Source organism: Ammospiza caudacuta, chromosome 4 (assembly GCF_027887145.1).
Source record: "Ammospiza caudacuta isolate bAmmCau1 chromosome 4, bAmmCau1.pri, whole genome shotgun sequence".
NCBI classification, from domain to species: Eukaryota; Metazoa; Chordata; class Aves; order Passeriformes; family Passerellidae; genus Ammospiza; species Ammospiza caudacuta.
Window position 1 is genome coordinate 60,714,989 of NC_080596.1, and position 16,567 is coordinate 60,731,555.

Genomic DNA, 16,567 nt, shown 5'->3' on the forward strand with positions numbered 1-16,567 from the left:
GGGGCTACTACTGAAAACAGGGAAATGGCAGGACAGAAGATGATTTATATGCTGGTTCAAACTCTTTGCACCCAGTTCTCTACATTAGCATGAATTAACTAGTTTCTATGACAGACAAGCTTGATGCAAGTTTGTAAAGGAGAATAAATAACAGCAATTTCTTTCCCATAAACTAAAGCAAATAACATTGGTGTATACTTGAAATAACTGAATTACAAAAATCTGTAACACACCTCCTACGCAATAAATTTAACTAGTTTTCTGATGCAAAGATATGAAAGCTGGCTTGCTTACTAGTTCGAGATTTTAAAGAAACAGATAACTGCTTCATTAAATTAAAAATCAGAGGATTAATGTGTTTGGGCCCAGAAATTTTTTAATTTAAATATGCTACATTTATAGAAGCAACACATAAATACGTCCATATTTAAGACTGAAAACACTAGAGATATAGAGCAAAATAAAGTATTTGTCTCAAGATACATACTAGAGGAAGAGGAATGTTAAGGAGTTCAACAGAAAATAATCATCTTACAGTCTATCTTTTGGTTTAATCTCAAAATATAGATGCTGTCTATAGTTTGGGCTTTTACTACTTCTCCTCCTCCATGCATGAACCCTTATGTCCCACAAATACCATCTGACATGTCTCCCAAGAAACGAGAAAAGATTTATTTTTGCTAACCATTCTTATTATTCACAGACTGTAAGGCAACTTCACTTGCATCAAGAAATCTGTGAGACTTTTTAGGTGTTTTGGTGGGCTTCAGATTAAGCCTACTATGAAAGGTCATCTAAATTTAATGTCTTACTGGGAAAAAATACACAATGCTGAAATAGTCTTATTCATGTAGAATCAGCAAGCAGGCACATTAGAACCTCATAAAAATACCTTAACAGCACTTTTACAGGATCACGGGACATCCTGAGAAGGAAGGAGTTATTAACTTACTATGTATAGATGGCCTATCCACTGCAATGACATGCACCCTCTCAGGCATGCAACAACTGCCCATTGACAATGTCACCTATAATTTTCTGTCTATACCTCCATTAAGGACAACCCAGATCAAATATCTGCAAGCACGTATCTGGCTTAAAAATTACCTTCCAAGTATTGGCAATACAGTAACACTGAAAGAAAAAATTCCCTCTGGCAAAATAAATGAAGAAAATGAGTCAGAGAAGTAAATGCTCAAGAGTCATAGTTTTCTTGTTCCTCCATGAAAAGGCAAAAGCTCTTTAGAGAAGAAGTAATATCTTACCTCCTACTTTAACTGTTTGGTGAAAATTTTTCATTTTTAAATGTCACTAGTATTTTGTCACCCAAATGTCCTTTAAATTGATATAAGAAGCGTATTTTGTAGATTCCACTTTATTATTCATAGATTTTTTCAATTTGGTTATTGCTATGAATACGAACGAGGGCAAACTTTCTCTAGAGAAAAAGGTTCTCATTTATTAAAACAGCTGCTAGGAACAGAGTACCTAGGATAAGCCCAAGCACCCACAAAGTGAACCAAAACCAGAACAGTACGCTATTCCCAAGGGCACTGGGCTCTCCCCACAGAACAAGTTTCCAAAAAGAACAACCCTGACCCCACGGAACTCCCCCCCATTTAGAGCCCCCTTCGAGTCCAGGATTGGTCCCTTTTGGATCCGCACGGTGATTGGTCCATTTCCAGGCTTCTCATTGGTCTTTAACGCCGCTCATTCTGGACCAATCGTTTCTGCAGGGCTTCGAATGATTGGTCAGATCTTCCATCCAATCCGTCTTCGACCTCGCCTTGCCCCGCCAGACCGCCCTTCCACCAAACCCTGGACCCTTCTCCTAGAACCTTCTAATTACCCCCCCCACTCTTAACATAATACAATTATGATAACATAATTAATACAATATAATTGAACTATACCCTAATTTAACATAACTTTTACCTATAATATTTATGACAAATTTCCCTGCCTCCCCCATCCATCCTAGGAAAAGGAATCAATTCACATCAATTTCTGCCTACACTTACATATAGGTTCATTTGCTGCCCTGCTATTTTATCTGCAATTTAAGCCTTAAAAAATAAATTTATATTTTCCAGTTCCTTTACTGATAACTCTGAATTACTGAAGAATCCAGAACAAAATGACTTGCTGTGCACTCGCTTGTAGCAGCGCATGCCAGTTCGCCTAAAGGGGTGGAAAGAACCCCAATTCAACATAGCTCCTATGAGCCCAAATACATCTGCATTATGATACAATGACTGGACAATGAAATTCAACAGTCTTGTCCTTGAAGGACTACTTCTAGCTTGCCAGAGGTGGCAGCCAAGTCACAAAAACAGCTGACATAGTCTCACAGAAGGTTTGATAGGACCACAAGCTTGCTTGCCAAAATATTATTTCTCACATCCCTTAATCCCTTATTCTCACACAGACACATGCTCCTGTTGCTCTTTTACTTCTGTGAAAGCTAATGAAAACTAAAATACTCTACCCTTCTTAGGAGTGCTATTTTTCAAGTCACCTGTGTAACAAACACAATCCTTGAAGGTAAAAGCCAAATTTACCGAATGAAATGTAAATCTAATCTTTCAAGGAGTTTAAACCTCCAAAGCTCGAGATCTGACTCTCTATTCCATGTATGACGCTTCTGTTCCACATAATTTTAACTACAGATGTATTAGTAAATAACATGCTGTGTGACATTTAAAACTGCTCTTCAAATATTGATCTAGATTGCACGGGACCTATTCCATATGACTTAGTGCATTTCAAGAAATTGAGGTTTTTCTGACAATGAGTAATTGAACCTTACGTTAAATATTATTCTTGAAAAATTACACATGCTGCATTGTTGATAATTCATTTTCTTAATATAACACTTTCCTCCTAAAAGCCCAAAAGCACATCAGTATTTCTAACAGTTATGCCAGACTAAGAACTTTAATTTCCAATTCCCACCTTATCAAACCTTACAAAACTCACAGACTTAGGTCTACAAATCTGACCCTGTGTGTGTTAAGGGGTTTAATTCTTCAAAATACATTAATTAAGCTGCTGTAAATAATGAAAGAAGTATCTTGGTGCATCTTTCCTAATTCATTCATTGAACAAATATGAAAAGACAAATATTAATTATAAGGGAAGAGCAAACGGAAACAAGGCAAACAGAATGAAGGATCTGTCTGCACTAAATTGGTGCATAATTCATTCCCTCACTGTAATCAGAAACACTACTGCATTTAGAACTAAAGTAAAAAAATATTGAAGGTGAGAATTTTCTTTGCTGAATAGCATTTTGAGTGCTGAAAGGGCAAGAATATGAAAATAACAAATGACAGGCAAACTGCCTTTAGTAGTTGACTGCAATGATGATGTCTTCTGTGAGTTCACATGCAGATCAGTTATTTGTTTTCCACACAGAATAAACTGACACTATCTGCAATCCAAACCTTCTATACATTCTTACTCTGGCAACACAAAATTGTTTACCAAAGCAAACTAGAAACTAAAATCCCTGGCCAAGACTGAAAGCAGCAGCATGCACTCACATTCACTGTTCACCAATCGCTCCAGCATCCTTCTCTGCTTCTGCACGGACTTTGGGACTGGGCCAGGATGCTTCTCACCATCTGTTTCAATAACAGAAGTCAAAGGAGTCAATTAAAGTGATCAAACATCTGGGGAATGATATTTCCAGAAAGTAAGGAAAAGACAAACTTACAGAGAAACAGATAAGTGGCTAGTTTTCTATATTCCCGTTACTGTACTAGAAAAAGAAACAGGACTGCCACAGCTAACATTTAGAGCTGTAGTGGCAGAATGTCTTGAAGACTGAATCTGTAAATTGAAACATCTAGTGAGGTATCATCAAGATGACTGTTAGAGAAAAAAAAATCAAATAGAGCAGAGCCATAAAATATCTATTTTCCAAAGACAATGAGTGATAAATAAATATATTTTAAATATATGATCAATTGAACAAGTGCTCAATGACCCACAATCTACAGCAAGTGTTGGTCCAGAGAGTACAGTTATTAAAAGAGAATTAGTCTTTGAGAGAGTTACATTATCTTAAGTGGATTGTACATTTACTATTGTCTCATTCCTGATTGTTCATAAAGCCCTTTAGGTTTCAAGCTGTACTGTGCCTATAAGTTTGTATTTTACCAATACCATAATTCAATTCATGAACAAACCTTCATTGTCAACTTGCCCAACATTTTCCAGCAGCTCAGAAACAGCTAATTGCTTCTTCTTTTTTGGATTTAATTTCCAATACATGACCAAGGCAGCTTTTCGAACAGCCCTCTCCAAGTCAGTCTCAGATGTTAACTTTTTCACTTCTTCCTCATTCTCAGAAGTTATGCCTCAAGAAAAGAAAAAATACATTACACACTCATCCCACACCCATGCAGAAATGATAGATTTTCTCATAATTTATTTTTCGCAGTTTAGTCTGAAACTTCTCAAGTTTCAGTCACATTCTGACCACCAAGTAAATTACTCAAATGTCCTTCTGTGTCCATTGCTTATCAAAATCTAGGTTTAAACTGTACTTCAAAGATGTGCAAGACATGCATTATACTATGTCTTGCTTCAACTTTTGAAGTACAGTGGATCAGGCAAAAGGTAGTGCAGACAGGCATGGGTGACATGCAAGGGCACCAAGAACTGAATAAAAGTTGGTTTTCTTTTTTGTTTTGTTGGGTTTTTTCCCCCCTCATAAGAGTTCAGATAGTTGGTGGACCAGAAGAGACCATTCCAAGCATGAGAAGTAACATGAAGGAAGATGAGAATCTTAAAGTGGGAGAAGACAGTGAACAAGACCAATTAGAAGAGAGGTTGGAGGGGGGTAAAAGAATGAAACAACAGCAGATATGTAGCTGGTGTGTGGTTACATATGCTCTTCAGAGTCAAAGAAAAGAAGCTTCCATGAAAGGTTAGGACGAGAAGAACATGCACAGATTTCATGAAGAAATTCAAGCAAATAACTAACAAAAATGCTTTAATAAGCAGTATTGATAATTAGTGGTTTTTAAATTACCTGTTGGAACAGTCTGTTAGCAACTACTCACGCCACTTTGCCATGATAATTTCCATCATACCTTAACCACTCTTTTCAGAGTTAAAAGGAGTACAATATTGTTTCAGATAATGTGGGAAGTGCAAGCAGGAAGCCTCAGAGAGCCCATACCTCTTCTGTCTTCCAGGCATCTACGCAAGAGTTTGACAGCTTCTCTTCGACCTTGCTTAGCAGCAAGGATGAACCAGTCAACTGCACTACAATTGTTGAGTTCTTCATCCTCCTCTTCTGCTAATTTCAGGAAGTGCTTCCCCACCTATAACAAATAGGAAACAAAATTGCTTCAATTACTGAAATATACTCTACTTTGTCTTTATGTCTTTCTCCCTTCTTCCTTCTCACCTCCTAGAACTCAGCTAAGATAAATTCTCTCTGAACAAAAGGTCAGAACATTTGCTCCTAGCACTAAAGAACATAGTTGTAAGCTGATCTTCTGATTGGAAAGATCTGGAAGAACTGGAAGCAAGAAGGAATTGCAACACATTTGGCCAGGTCAGTGAATCAGTTGCTGTTGGTGTTCAGGCATCTGGCAGAATCAAGTGAAGCTCAGAGTGTTTAAAGTTTTCTTGAATTCTTTTCCTCCTACAACAGTGACCAGACAATACTGCTAATTTCCTTTTAGAGACAAAGTAAGTGTAATATAATCAGAAATTCAGATGAAGCTATTGACAAGGCCTTGGCATGGAAGCAGGCTTCAAGAAGGGCAATCCCTGACTCACTCCAGTTCAGTCACTAAAGATCAAAGCAAACTCATGATTATTTGGTGAATGAAATAAAACTAATACTGCTTAAGTATCAAACAAATTCAGTGAAAAAGCTTATACAATTTCTCCTACTCAAGATTACAGAAATTACGAAGCAGGTGTCTATATTACTGTTTTACAGGTAAGAAAAAACCATCACCTTTTTTCTTCCTTCTAAAAATTAAAATATAGGAAAATGTACTAGTAAATATATTTATGCAACAGCATGAAACACTTCTGCTTATCACAAGACAAGGCCTTAAGAAGTGAAAGGGCAGAAAATTACCAGAACTACTGGACATTTTATCTGCATACCTCAAGAATGTGGAAAATATTTTTGCTTGGCTCACTGCACTCCTCCCTCTCTCTGTAATGTTACTTCATTCAGCTACCTTCTAGAAGCAATTAATGCAATACCTTAATAGCTTTTAAAATCCACAATATTATCTGCTGGAACAAAAAACCCTGTTTGAAAGGTTCTCTGAAACTTTCATTTGCTACTGCAGTATTTGTTACAGCCACTAAAGGTGACTAAAGAAATACTGTTGAAAGATTAATAAATCACGTTACCCTTATGTAGATTAAATGCAGTGACATAATAGATATAATAATTATATATATATATATATATATATATATATATATATAAAATGTGTGTATATATATACATATATATATACACACACATACACTATATATAATATCATATAAGACAGAAAGGTCTTTCTTCTTCCACTAAAGTTTATTTCTCCAGCCATTTAACTGTTTTCATACACTTCAGTGAGTGTTTCAACAACTTCCACACAGAGAGTTATTGGGTAGACATTAAATCCATAGCACATACAGTGAAGCTATCCAAAACTATACAGAAATAAGGAGAAAATTGGACTAGATAATCCAAACATTGATTACAAAGTCATGCCTGAGTTCAATGGGAGGTGCACACCAAGAGTGTACAAGACAAAAAAAAAATATCTTTCAGCAATTGCATGGCAATCTGTCATTCAACTGCAGATGTACCTACAGCTATTTATTTCAGAAAGGAATTGGTTGAACAAGTTACATGGCAAATAACATCTATCTGACAAGAACAGCTGTTTCTTAAGCAGGTTTATATTTATAGCCATTGAGATTTTGAGCAAAACCTCAAGAGTAGCAACACTTAATCACACAGCTTTTAAGTTTCTAAGGACCTTTTATATACAGAAACATGTATTGCAACATCAACTAACAGTTTGTGTGACTAGTCATAGCACAGAAGGCACATAGCACAAGCAAAATAATAGCATAACCTGTTTTATGTCTGAAATGCTTTTTGGCTTGTCTGTGGTTCTAACAGCAATGCTCCTACATCAAACCACCTGAAAATGGCTGCAAAGCTCTGGCCTGTAGCAGTCAAAGGAGAAAGAATGGATGGGAAACAGTGTTAACCTCAAATCTGTCATTTAAGTAGTCTGGGGTTCTCTCTTTCTCATGAGCTGAGAGTGTGAAATAAAGTCATACTTGGTAACAGCTTAACACAGACACACTGTACTTGTCTAAAGGTTGCTCCCATCTCTGGCTTTGCTAAGTGAGGTGGTCATCTCAAGCAAGATGTCCCCTTGCAGACATCCTCTGATTAAAGACACAGAACTGCCTTTTCTCCATTACAGAATTCCTGCTGTGGGTGTTTCATTGATGCAACTGCCATACAGTTACTTCTCAATTTAAATATATATATATATATATATATTGTTACAGTAATTAATGTTGACAGCCACTCAGAGTACATTTATTTCCACAGGCATTGCAGAATTATTTTTGAATAAACACAGAATAATAAAATAACTACAAGCCATTGAACCAGCTGATTTCTTGTGTTTGACTTTGTAGTGGTTAACAAACAGCACAAAAGTGGCATCTCAGCATCTCATTCATGCTCCTACAAATATGAGAAATGAAAATACATTTTTCTAATTGATTCTAAAGGAATGTATTCAACATAGAGAAGAAATAAATTTCTTTTTGGGTTTTAAAAACAAAAAGCTAATTCTCTCTCCACAAGTAACAAGAAATGTGACTGCATTAAAAAAAAAGAAATTACTGTATTTTAGGCTCCATTTCAGGCAGTCAATTCATCCTGAGTGCATACTGAAGAAAAATTGTATGCTGTATCTTTTTATGGTAAGAACCCTATTATTCTGTGGGAGTAGAAAATGTACACAGTTATAGAGATAAAGGAAGAGAATGAAAGTGAAATTAATAGTGAAGGAGAAAACCCCCATCATTTATATATACATATGTATGCATCACAGACTTAGATTATGTAAGTATTTCTGAGTATTCTTACTCAACTGGAAATTATAGCCTGAAAGAATATTATGGACTTTGCTTTCTTACATGTGGAGGAATAGAGCCAAAAGATGGATTTTACAGCAATGGTTCCCTCAAGGATAATGTTTCATCCTCCACAAAGCCACCAGCTGTTTCAAAGTGAGGAATTTGCTACTATCTCAGGTTACAACTCCAAGGTCGGCTTGCCCCTCAAACAAGTTGATAAGGGAGGGAGAACAAGCCAGCAATGCCTTTTTTTTTTTTTTACCAGCTTTAAAAGAATTATTTTCCCATCCTCACCTCTGATTTTTATTTACAATAGGATTGTTGGGGAAAAATCCAAATCAGCAATGAGCATGTAGGAGACTGCAACCATTCCTATTTAGCATCAAAGCTGAATTTTGAAAAGAATGCTCAAGTAAAACACTAACCAGGTTAAACACAAATTAAAATCCTTCCAGAAAATGTTAAGCTATTTATACTAGACCACTATACCAGGCAATAGAATGCAGTGGAAAACTGGTACAATTTTTCTAAAACCTAAGGGAAAACCTGAAGTGCTAACAAATGCAGGACAGAACTGATACTATTAATTCAATTTTATCTGCCATTAAATAAGTAAAAGATTTACATGGGGGTTCTTTTCTAAAATGTGTAATTCAACAGAGAAATGGTATATGAGCAAAACATCAACAACCAACCTCTGTTCCTGCTAAAGCAGCTCAATGGCAGCTTCCTCCAGAGTGCAGCCTAAGAGCCCTGGTATCTTTGTATACAGTGTAGTGCTGAACCAACAGCATTTAACAGTCCCTGTCTGCACAGCTCTCCACATGCTTCTTTAACAAAAAGAAAAGCAAAATCAGGTCTGTACCTTTTCCATGCTTAAGAGTTGGACCTGAAGCCACTCACACTGTCAAGGAAGCAGCCTCTCTCAAGGCAGAGGAACCATCTGGCATCACCTTCCTTTGAATAGTTTAGCATCTAAGCAGACACAGTTCAGCTGAGGAAGAGATAATAGTTCTGCAGCAGGCAGTGCTATTTTTGGAATGAAGAGCAAACAAGACTGGACAAAAACCATATATAATTATATAATTACCTCTGTTTGTGCTTTTGGCTCTCCAGCTTTGGCCCTCTCAAGCAGGTCTTCAAAGAGCACTTCAGGTTCTTCCTTCATGCCCTCTATAAATTAGATAAAGAAAATTGTTTAGTTGCAATAGTTTAAAGTATTTTTAAAATTGTTGCTGTATGTGGTTGAAGAATTAGATGATCATAACTCAAAAATGCAACATAAGGGTTTTCAAGAACAATGGAAATTAACTTATTACAATATTGACTCTCCATCTCAGTATTGTACTTCAGCATATTTACCTTGTTATTTGCCACATACCACAGGATGCCACAGTTTACAGTTTCTCATTTACTTACACAAAATTTGTTTCTCAATACAATATTCCTTACAATAAATATGAGCACATGTGGAACATGTAATGTGGATCAGCTTTTGTACTATTACTATTCCTTTGCTGATATCTATTCAGTCTTTCACCTGTCAGTCTCTTTAGCACTGGAACCTTTTCTAGGATTTTGAAAAATTAATCAGCCTTTCAAACAGTGTATTTGAAAGCTCAGTCCCTCAGGCTCTAGAGCATACAAAAACTAACAACAATTACACTGTTAAACCTTGTTTTTTTAAATTTTTCTCCACACTGCACCTTGTATTTTATTTCTTTCCCATCTACTGAACACTTACACACTTAAACAATTGGTTTCCTTCAAAAGCATCATACTGCTCCACCAGTCAATCAGAATGAAAAACTTGAGAGCTTTATCTGATAACCAGTATTTGCAAGCAACGTCATGCTGCGTGCTACTTGATGAATAAAGAATTAGTTAATAGCAAAGCTGATGAAGGCCAGGACTGCTACTCTTTTATGAGATGATTTCTCATAAATTAGTTTGGAAAAATTTTAAAGAGAAAAATCAATACAACTTGCATGTTTTAAGTTGGGTCAGAATGGACAACTGACCACTGAGTCAGAGTTACAGCTTTAGTAACCAAGCAATCTAAAATTATAGTTAGAAAGACAGACCCAAATTCCACACTAAGCACCAAAGTCTGACCCCTACTGACATTACTCCACACAAACACTCTGTGGCACTTTGTAGCTACATCCTGAGGGCAGTGGCAGCATGAAAAGTGTGCTTGGGAAGCAGTTTCCAGGTGCAGGAAAGTGACTTTCAGGCACCACTGAAGTCAGAGTCCCTACCTGACTGGGGCACATCAATGTGAGCCCTGCCAGCTCAGGGGCCAGGCACTACCAGCTCTTCTTCATGAAATGGCAGGAAGGAAGAAATCAACCCCATCCCACATGATCTCCTCAACAACAGGGTCACTTGCATTCTTTAACACCCCTGGTACTGGGACCATTTTTAAAGAAGAACAGGCTACAAGCCAACACTTTAATTAAAATAGATGTATTTAACAAGAGTACATAAAGAAGTAAGATTTCTTCTTCACCATGCCACAGTTTTGTCTGCCAAGTTCTACTTGGAAAAGTTCTAATGCCAGATTATAACATGTTGTCTGGCTAAACAAGGCACATAATGAAAAATAATTTTCATTTAGTACTTGGTCTTTTCAAAAAGCTGTAAAAATATTATTGCAAAATAGGCAAACATCATCCCAGCAAAATTAACTACCTAATCTCCTTGCCCTGATATATAACCAACATAATTTGAACTCTAAACAAGTCAGAAGCCTGTTTTCCAGATGGCACCATTAACACCAGCAAACATCACTCAGGGGCTCTCTGCTCACAATAAACAGGAAGTTACAGGAAAGAGCACAGTGTTTGAAAGAAACAAAATATTTATCTACCTACCCCACTCAAATGAAACAAGCTGGGCAAGGCAGTACTTTTCTTGTTTCCTCTTGTGCTTTCAAATTCATTAAACCCTTTTGCATCAAAATTTCTGTGCTAGAGGACTTAGGAATGCCTTTTGTTTTTTCTGTTCAGGGTTTTCTACATGTTGAAAACCCCACAGATATTTCAGTGATATTCTGGATAATATAGGAGGCACCATTCGTGCCTCCTAGTCAGTGTTAAATGATAAAGTGGAATTTACACACATAAGAAAAACAACAAACTACAGAAAGCAGTTTGCTAAACTGATAAAAGCTCTAAAAAGAAAGGCAGTTGTCTGGCAGCTTATATGGCAAAATCTCCTCCTTTCCATCCACTTGACACACACAAGAGCATGGCACAGCTCTGACCCCTTTTAGCTCTTTTTGCTCAGTAGAATGTGTTAGAAAAGAAAACCTACTTCAAAAGAAAGCTGAAGAAACAAAATGGGAAAGTTTTACAACACCAGGCTATAGTTACTTTATTGCAATTACATTGCAGATTAACATGTACATAACAGTATTTGCAAAGATGGGGGGAGAAAAGAAAAAATTAAATATGTGCGGCCTTATGGTGAACTGCCTCCTTGAATGAGAAAAACAAAAAGGTTGCAGTAAACTAGTTGAACTTGTTTGTTCTAACAGAGCTGACTGCCAGGGGAAAGAAACACTTTCTGCAGTTATTTTCAACCTACTGCCCAATCTCTCCCACCCAATTATCAATTCTATGTACTTGCACATGTGACCTATGAACATAAATAACAGTTAATTAAAAATATGCCTGTGGGTTGATTCTGTAGTTGTAGGGTAAAGGTGGATGAACACACTGTGGAGATCAAATTTAGAATATCTTAGTATATGCAGTTCATGTAACCAGCAATGTTTTTTCCTCTGCTTAGGAAAGAGGATAATTAAACAGGCCAAGCATGAATGACTCTAGTTTCACGGCTGCCATTATCAGCCTACTTTTTCATAGGGTATACCAGTCAGTCTCTGATGGTAAAAGGTCCAAAGCACAGTCAAGGTGTGTTTTAGAACAAGGATGGCCAACACATTCTTGCAATTCAGCTCAGCACTGAACAAACAACTACACAAGAGTATGTGCATCCCACATAACAATACCATAAGAAGTGGTGACTGTAACTTATCACTCTTGTTCTTAAGCATGTTTTTAGTCAGAAAATATCTTGTGTATTCCTCCCACATAAGAGTAGTGCAATGGAAATGCTGTCAGTGGAAGCTTTTATTTTCCAGCTTTGCTTAGAACTCATACCTTTTAAATGTCAAATTTAACTCTGTCTTGAATATAAAAATTTCCACAAGACAGGAACACTCAACTTGCAAGACTTCATAAATCTTTTATGACAATTAAAATTGACTTCACTAGCTGTTTTGTGTCGTGTGTTAATGCAAGCCAATGAAGTTCAAGGTTCACAAGCAGTGCAGCCATTCAAATGTTCAAATGAAAGCAGGCGAGAGAAAGCAGAAAAGTTTAAGACAGCACATAATTAATAAAAGAAATTAAGACCAGGGGTGTAGAAGGGTGGTTAGTACTTAATATTTGCTGTAGTTCCAACTCTGCCACCAAGAACTCAGAAATGTGTAAAGCTTAGCTCATCATCAGGCTGCTCTATAAATCAGTTCCCAATATAGTTAGTTCTACTTTCCTAGAGATAGATCATTCAACACAAACTAGTTAACAGATATTGTAACAATAATATTATTAATAAAATTTTATTTGTTTTGGATTTTTTATTCTGTGTGATAAAATCTTAGGTTTAAGATATAAAATGACATTGCATACTTTAATTTTTCTGTTTCATTAAAAAAATGGAAAAAAAATATTTGTGATCTGCAAAGTATGATGCAGATGCAGATCCAGATCATACTTTGCTGCATCAATGTAATCATGGTACAGAAAGACAGCTACTTACTTTTTGAAGCTTTACACACTACTTGTCACATTGACCATATAAAGTAAGATTCCAGCTTTGTTGCTGTAAGCTCAAATGGGAATTTAGCATTCATTCTGTCACAGGCAGGCATTTTTACTATTTCTACTAGGTTTTGATTAGAAATAGGAAATGTTTAAAAAGGAAACATTTCAGTTTCTTAAAAACTTTGCTGGGATGCAATTATTGTCCCTTACCTCTGAAATTTAACCATTTAATTGACAAAAAGGCAGTCAATCCACAGTAGGGGATTAGTCCAAATGAATTGTAAGATACCAATGCTCATAATTTCAAATCACAAAAGGAAGATGCCATTACAGGTTAAAGATTAAATAACATATCTAAACCTCATCTTTGGACTATATTGAAGACTAAAACCCAACAACTCTTCAACATTCATACAAAGTTTTGAAGAATGGACTTACACAATCTGGATAAGAAATATGTTCAATGCAAAAGACTTTAAAGACAAATAAAGTAAACTGGGGTTGACACAAGATTTCCTTCCCAGTATTCTAATACAAATCAGTAATAGATGCAATAGATTCCCAACAATTTTAACACCCTTAACATACACAACCGAATCACATAATGTGAGCATCACTGTAGTTGGCTGGCTTGCTGCAGTGTCTGATCACATACTTAACAAAACCTTTTACACACATTTTAGACAAACACTGCTTCCAAAACCTCAGCATTTTAAGTGACATTGCGTGTGACACTTCCATTCTTGAATTCTGAAATCTTTAAAGGCACATAATAGTCCTTTCACATAAAGGAAGATTTTTATATATAAGTTGTATATATAGGCACACAAAGTGGATCATACACACACACCCATCAGATAGACACCCTCAATTTTCTCAGTGCTCTTCTAACCACTAAGAATCACTGCCTTCCTTCCAAAAAATCTACTAAAGTTATTTCAGGCAGAAAGAATCAATAGAGTGCATGCTGAATAATAAAAGTGTTTGTCGATTTACTTTCCTACCAACACAAACACATTAAAGCTCTCAGCAGTGGATTTACTCAGCTCAAGGGAGTTTTAGCCCCTTGCCTGCTAATATCACCCCTGGCCAGGTGCACACAGCTTTCTTCTTAGGTCACAGCTACAGCCCCTGAATTCCAGATTAAGCAAGAGGTTAAAGACCCTGAACAAGGAACAACTAAGAAAAAACAAAGGTATTTTCAAGGATCACAATTTCTTATGCCTTTTGAGCTTGAGGTTTTATTTGTTTACACAGTTATTGGAGGCCAGCCCTATGACAGTCATGCTATCATGCACAACAAATAATTTTTTTAAACAAACACAAGCTGCAGACTTCTAAGTGCTTTGAATGAAAAGGTGAAAACCTAGTGAGAACAGGATAAAAGGAAAACTGAAAGCACCTTCTCAGACAGGAAGCAACAATGAAGCATTCATACAAAATATGTAAGTTTAAAAGAAATTACAGGTTTTACAAGTGAATATTAAAGCTCATGGAAACTCTACTGAACAAAAGATTAATGCATTAAGCAACACCCACACAAAGAGTATGAAGGAAGCCTGTATGGCATACACACTTTATATGATCATGACTTTATGCATTCATTTGGGCTCAGAAAAAGAATTGACAGGAATGTGCAGTAGGAGGAGGATATAACTCATGTGCTGGGAAGAATAAAGGATCCGAGATGACAAGATACAAAACAAGATTACTGGATTGGCCCTCCCATTTTATAGTACAGGAAGTATTCCTGAAGTGACTGAAAACAGTCAGGAACAGCTGAGCATATGCACAACAAAATAGCTTCAGTCCTATCCAGGGGGAACACTCCTCCAAGCTCACTGAGCACACACCTAGGAAAATACATAACCATTTTCACTATTCCATAAGAAGATCTGACAGTTGACACAGGAGAAAATTGTTATCAAGGTGGCCCAGCAAAGTGAGCCAAGCAGTCTTACAAATGATCTTGCAAATTTTAGGTTTAGGTATAGAATTTTAGAGGTAGTTTCGTTATACTTTTGTTTGAATAAATGTAATTAAGACAAAAAAACAGAGCAGCAAAAAGGTGAGAAAGCAACAACAATAACAACCTCAACTACATCTGAGAAAATTATGCATTCAAAAACAGGATATGATTTTAAATACATTTAATAAATAACTTTATAGGTTAAGTAGCTTCTCCAACTAAGGAAGATACAAAAAAGACATTTACAAACCTATTTTTTCCCTAATTAAGAAAAATAGATCTACTGGGTTGGACAGGTGGATCCAGCTCATTTTACATCTCTAAAGATAGGGAACAAGGCTTCTCACTTAAGTCCTCTAAACAAATTAGAATGCAGGTTACATAGAAAAGTGAGAGATTAAGAAACAGAATAGGAATGAAGATTAGAAAAACACAGCTTTCATTTTCCCAGGGGAAAGATTATCAGTTTAGACACAGAGGGATGTAAAATAAGGTCTAAATCGCTCAATACATTTATATGAGCGAAAGGAAAAGGGCTAATACCAAGATGCCAAAATCTGTTGATGATTCTGTGCTATTCAGGAAAAAAAAAACAACAAAAAAAGTCAAGCAAAACCAGCAGAAGGATTTAATGACTAATTAAGTGATAAAAGGCTAGATGAAATGCAGCAAACCAGGAAGGTACTCTATCACTGCACCCAGTGATAAGCTCTGAACTGTTATCACTCAGTGTAACACCTTAGAGTTGTAGCAGTGGTTTATGAAAAACACAGTTCAGTGCTAATAAGACACTATTATCAGAGCTTTATAACTTGGGGAAGAAAATGAGGAGAATGAAATGGAGAAGGTAAATAGAGAGACTTTCTAAGCGTCTTTCTAGCACAAGAACTCAAGGGCATGAACAGATTAAAAGTATTTGGCCAATGCCAAATATTTCTATGAGTTTAAAAAGGCTTTTAAAAATGTTTATGCTGCAAGTAGCTAAAGAACATTCTGAATAAAATAAAGGACAGCAGTAGCACTGCATTTAGAAAAAGCCCCTTGGCTCTAACAGGTGTGCTGTAAATGATTCTCAGGACAAAGGCAGCAAGAATCTTGAACCTGACAAAGCCTGTTACCAATCTCTAGTTATTAGCACTGAGTATTGAAAGCAGCTTCTGTGAGCCTTCCTGAACTGGAACACACCTATGCTAATTCAGATGTAAGAAAAAGCTGGATTGCATCCAGAGGAAGAAAAACTGCACTTCGTGTTTTCATTAGCTTTATTCCAAAAGCTCACTACTGAACTTCAGTGGGTTTTCTACTTATAAGAAGTCACAGGATGTCAGGCATCTCCCTCAGTGTCACGTTATTAACTGACAGAGTAATTGAGATGTTTGATGGAGTAGTATGGAACAAGATTTCATTCCCAGGCATTTCTACCAGCTAAATTACTGGGGTGGGAGCAGGGAGTGAAGAATGTCTTCTTTGACATTAGATCTTCTCCCACATATGAAGAAATTCTCTATATACCATTAAGAGCACTGATGTCTGAACTGAACTTTGTCACATTGCACAGCACTGTACTTACTTGGAGGTTCAGGCATATATCACTTTACTGCTTTAGCAAGAAGGCTTTACT

The 16,567-nt window shown here is 36.5% G+C and overlaps 1 protein-coding gene across 1 annotated transcript in view; it reads right to left on the bottom strand.

The window, feature by feature from the left end:
• The window catches only part of WFS1 (wolframin ER transmembrane glycoprotein), a 33,154-nt gene that overhangs the window by 5,148 nt on the left and 11,439 nt on the right, over positions 1-16,567 (bottom strand). The window contains exons 3-6 of the mRNA XM_058803387.1: positions 9,233-9,315; positions 5,192-5,336; positions 4,194-4,364; positions 3,546-3,626 (exon numbers count right to left, since the gene is read on the bottom strand). Of these exons, the coding sequence (XP_058659370.1) occupies positions 3,546-3,626; positions 4,194-4,364; positions 5,192-5,336; positions 9,233-9,315 (480 nt within the window). The remainder of the gene's footprint in view (positions 1-3,545; positions 3,627-4,193; positions 4,365-5,191; positions 5,337-9,232; positions 9,316-16,567) is intronic.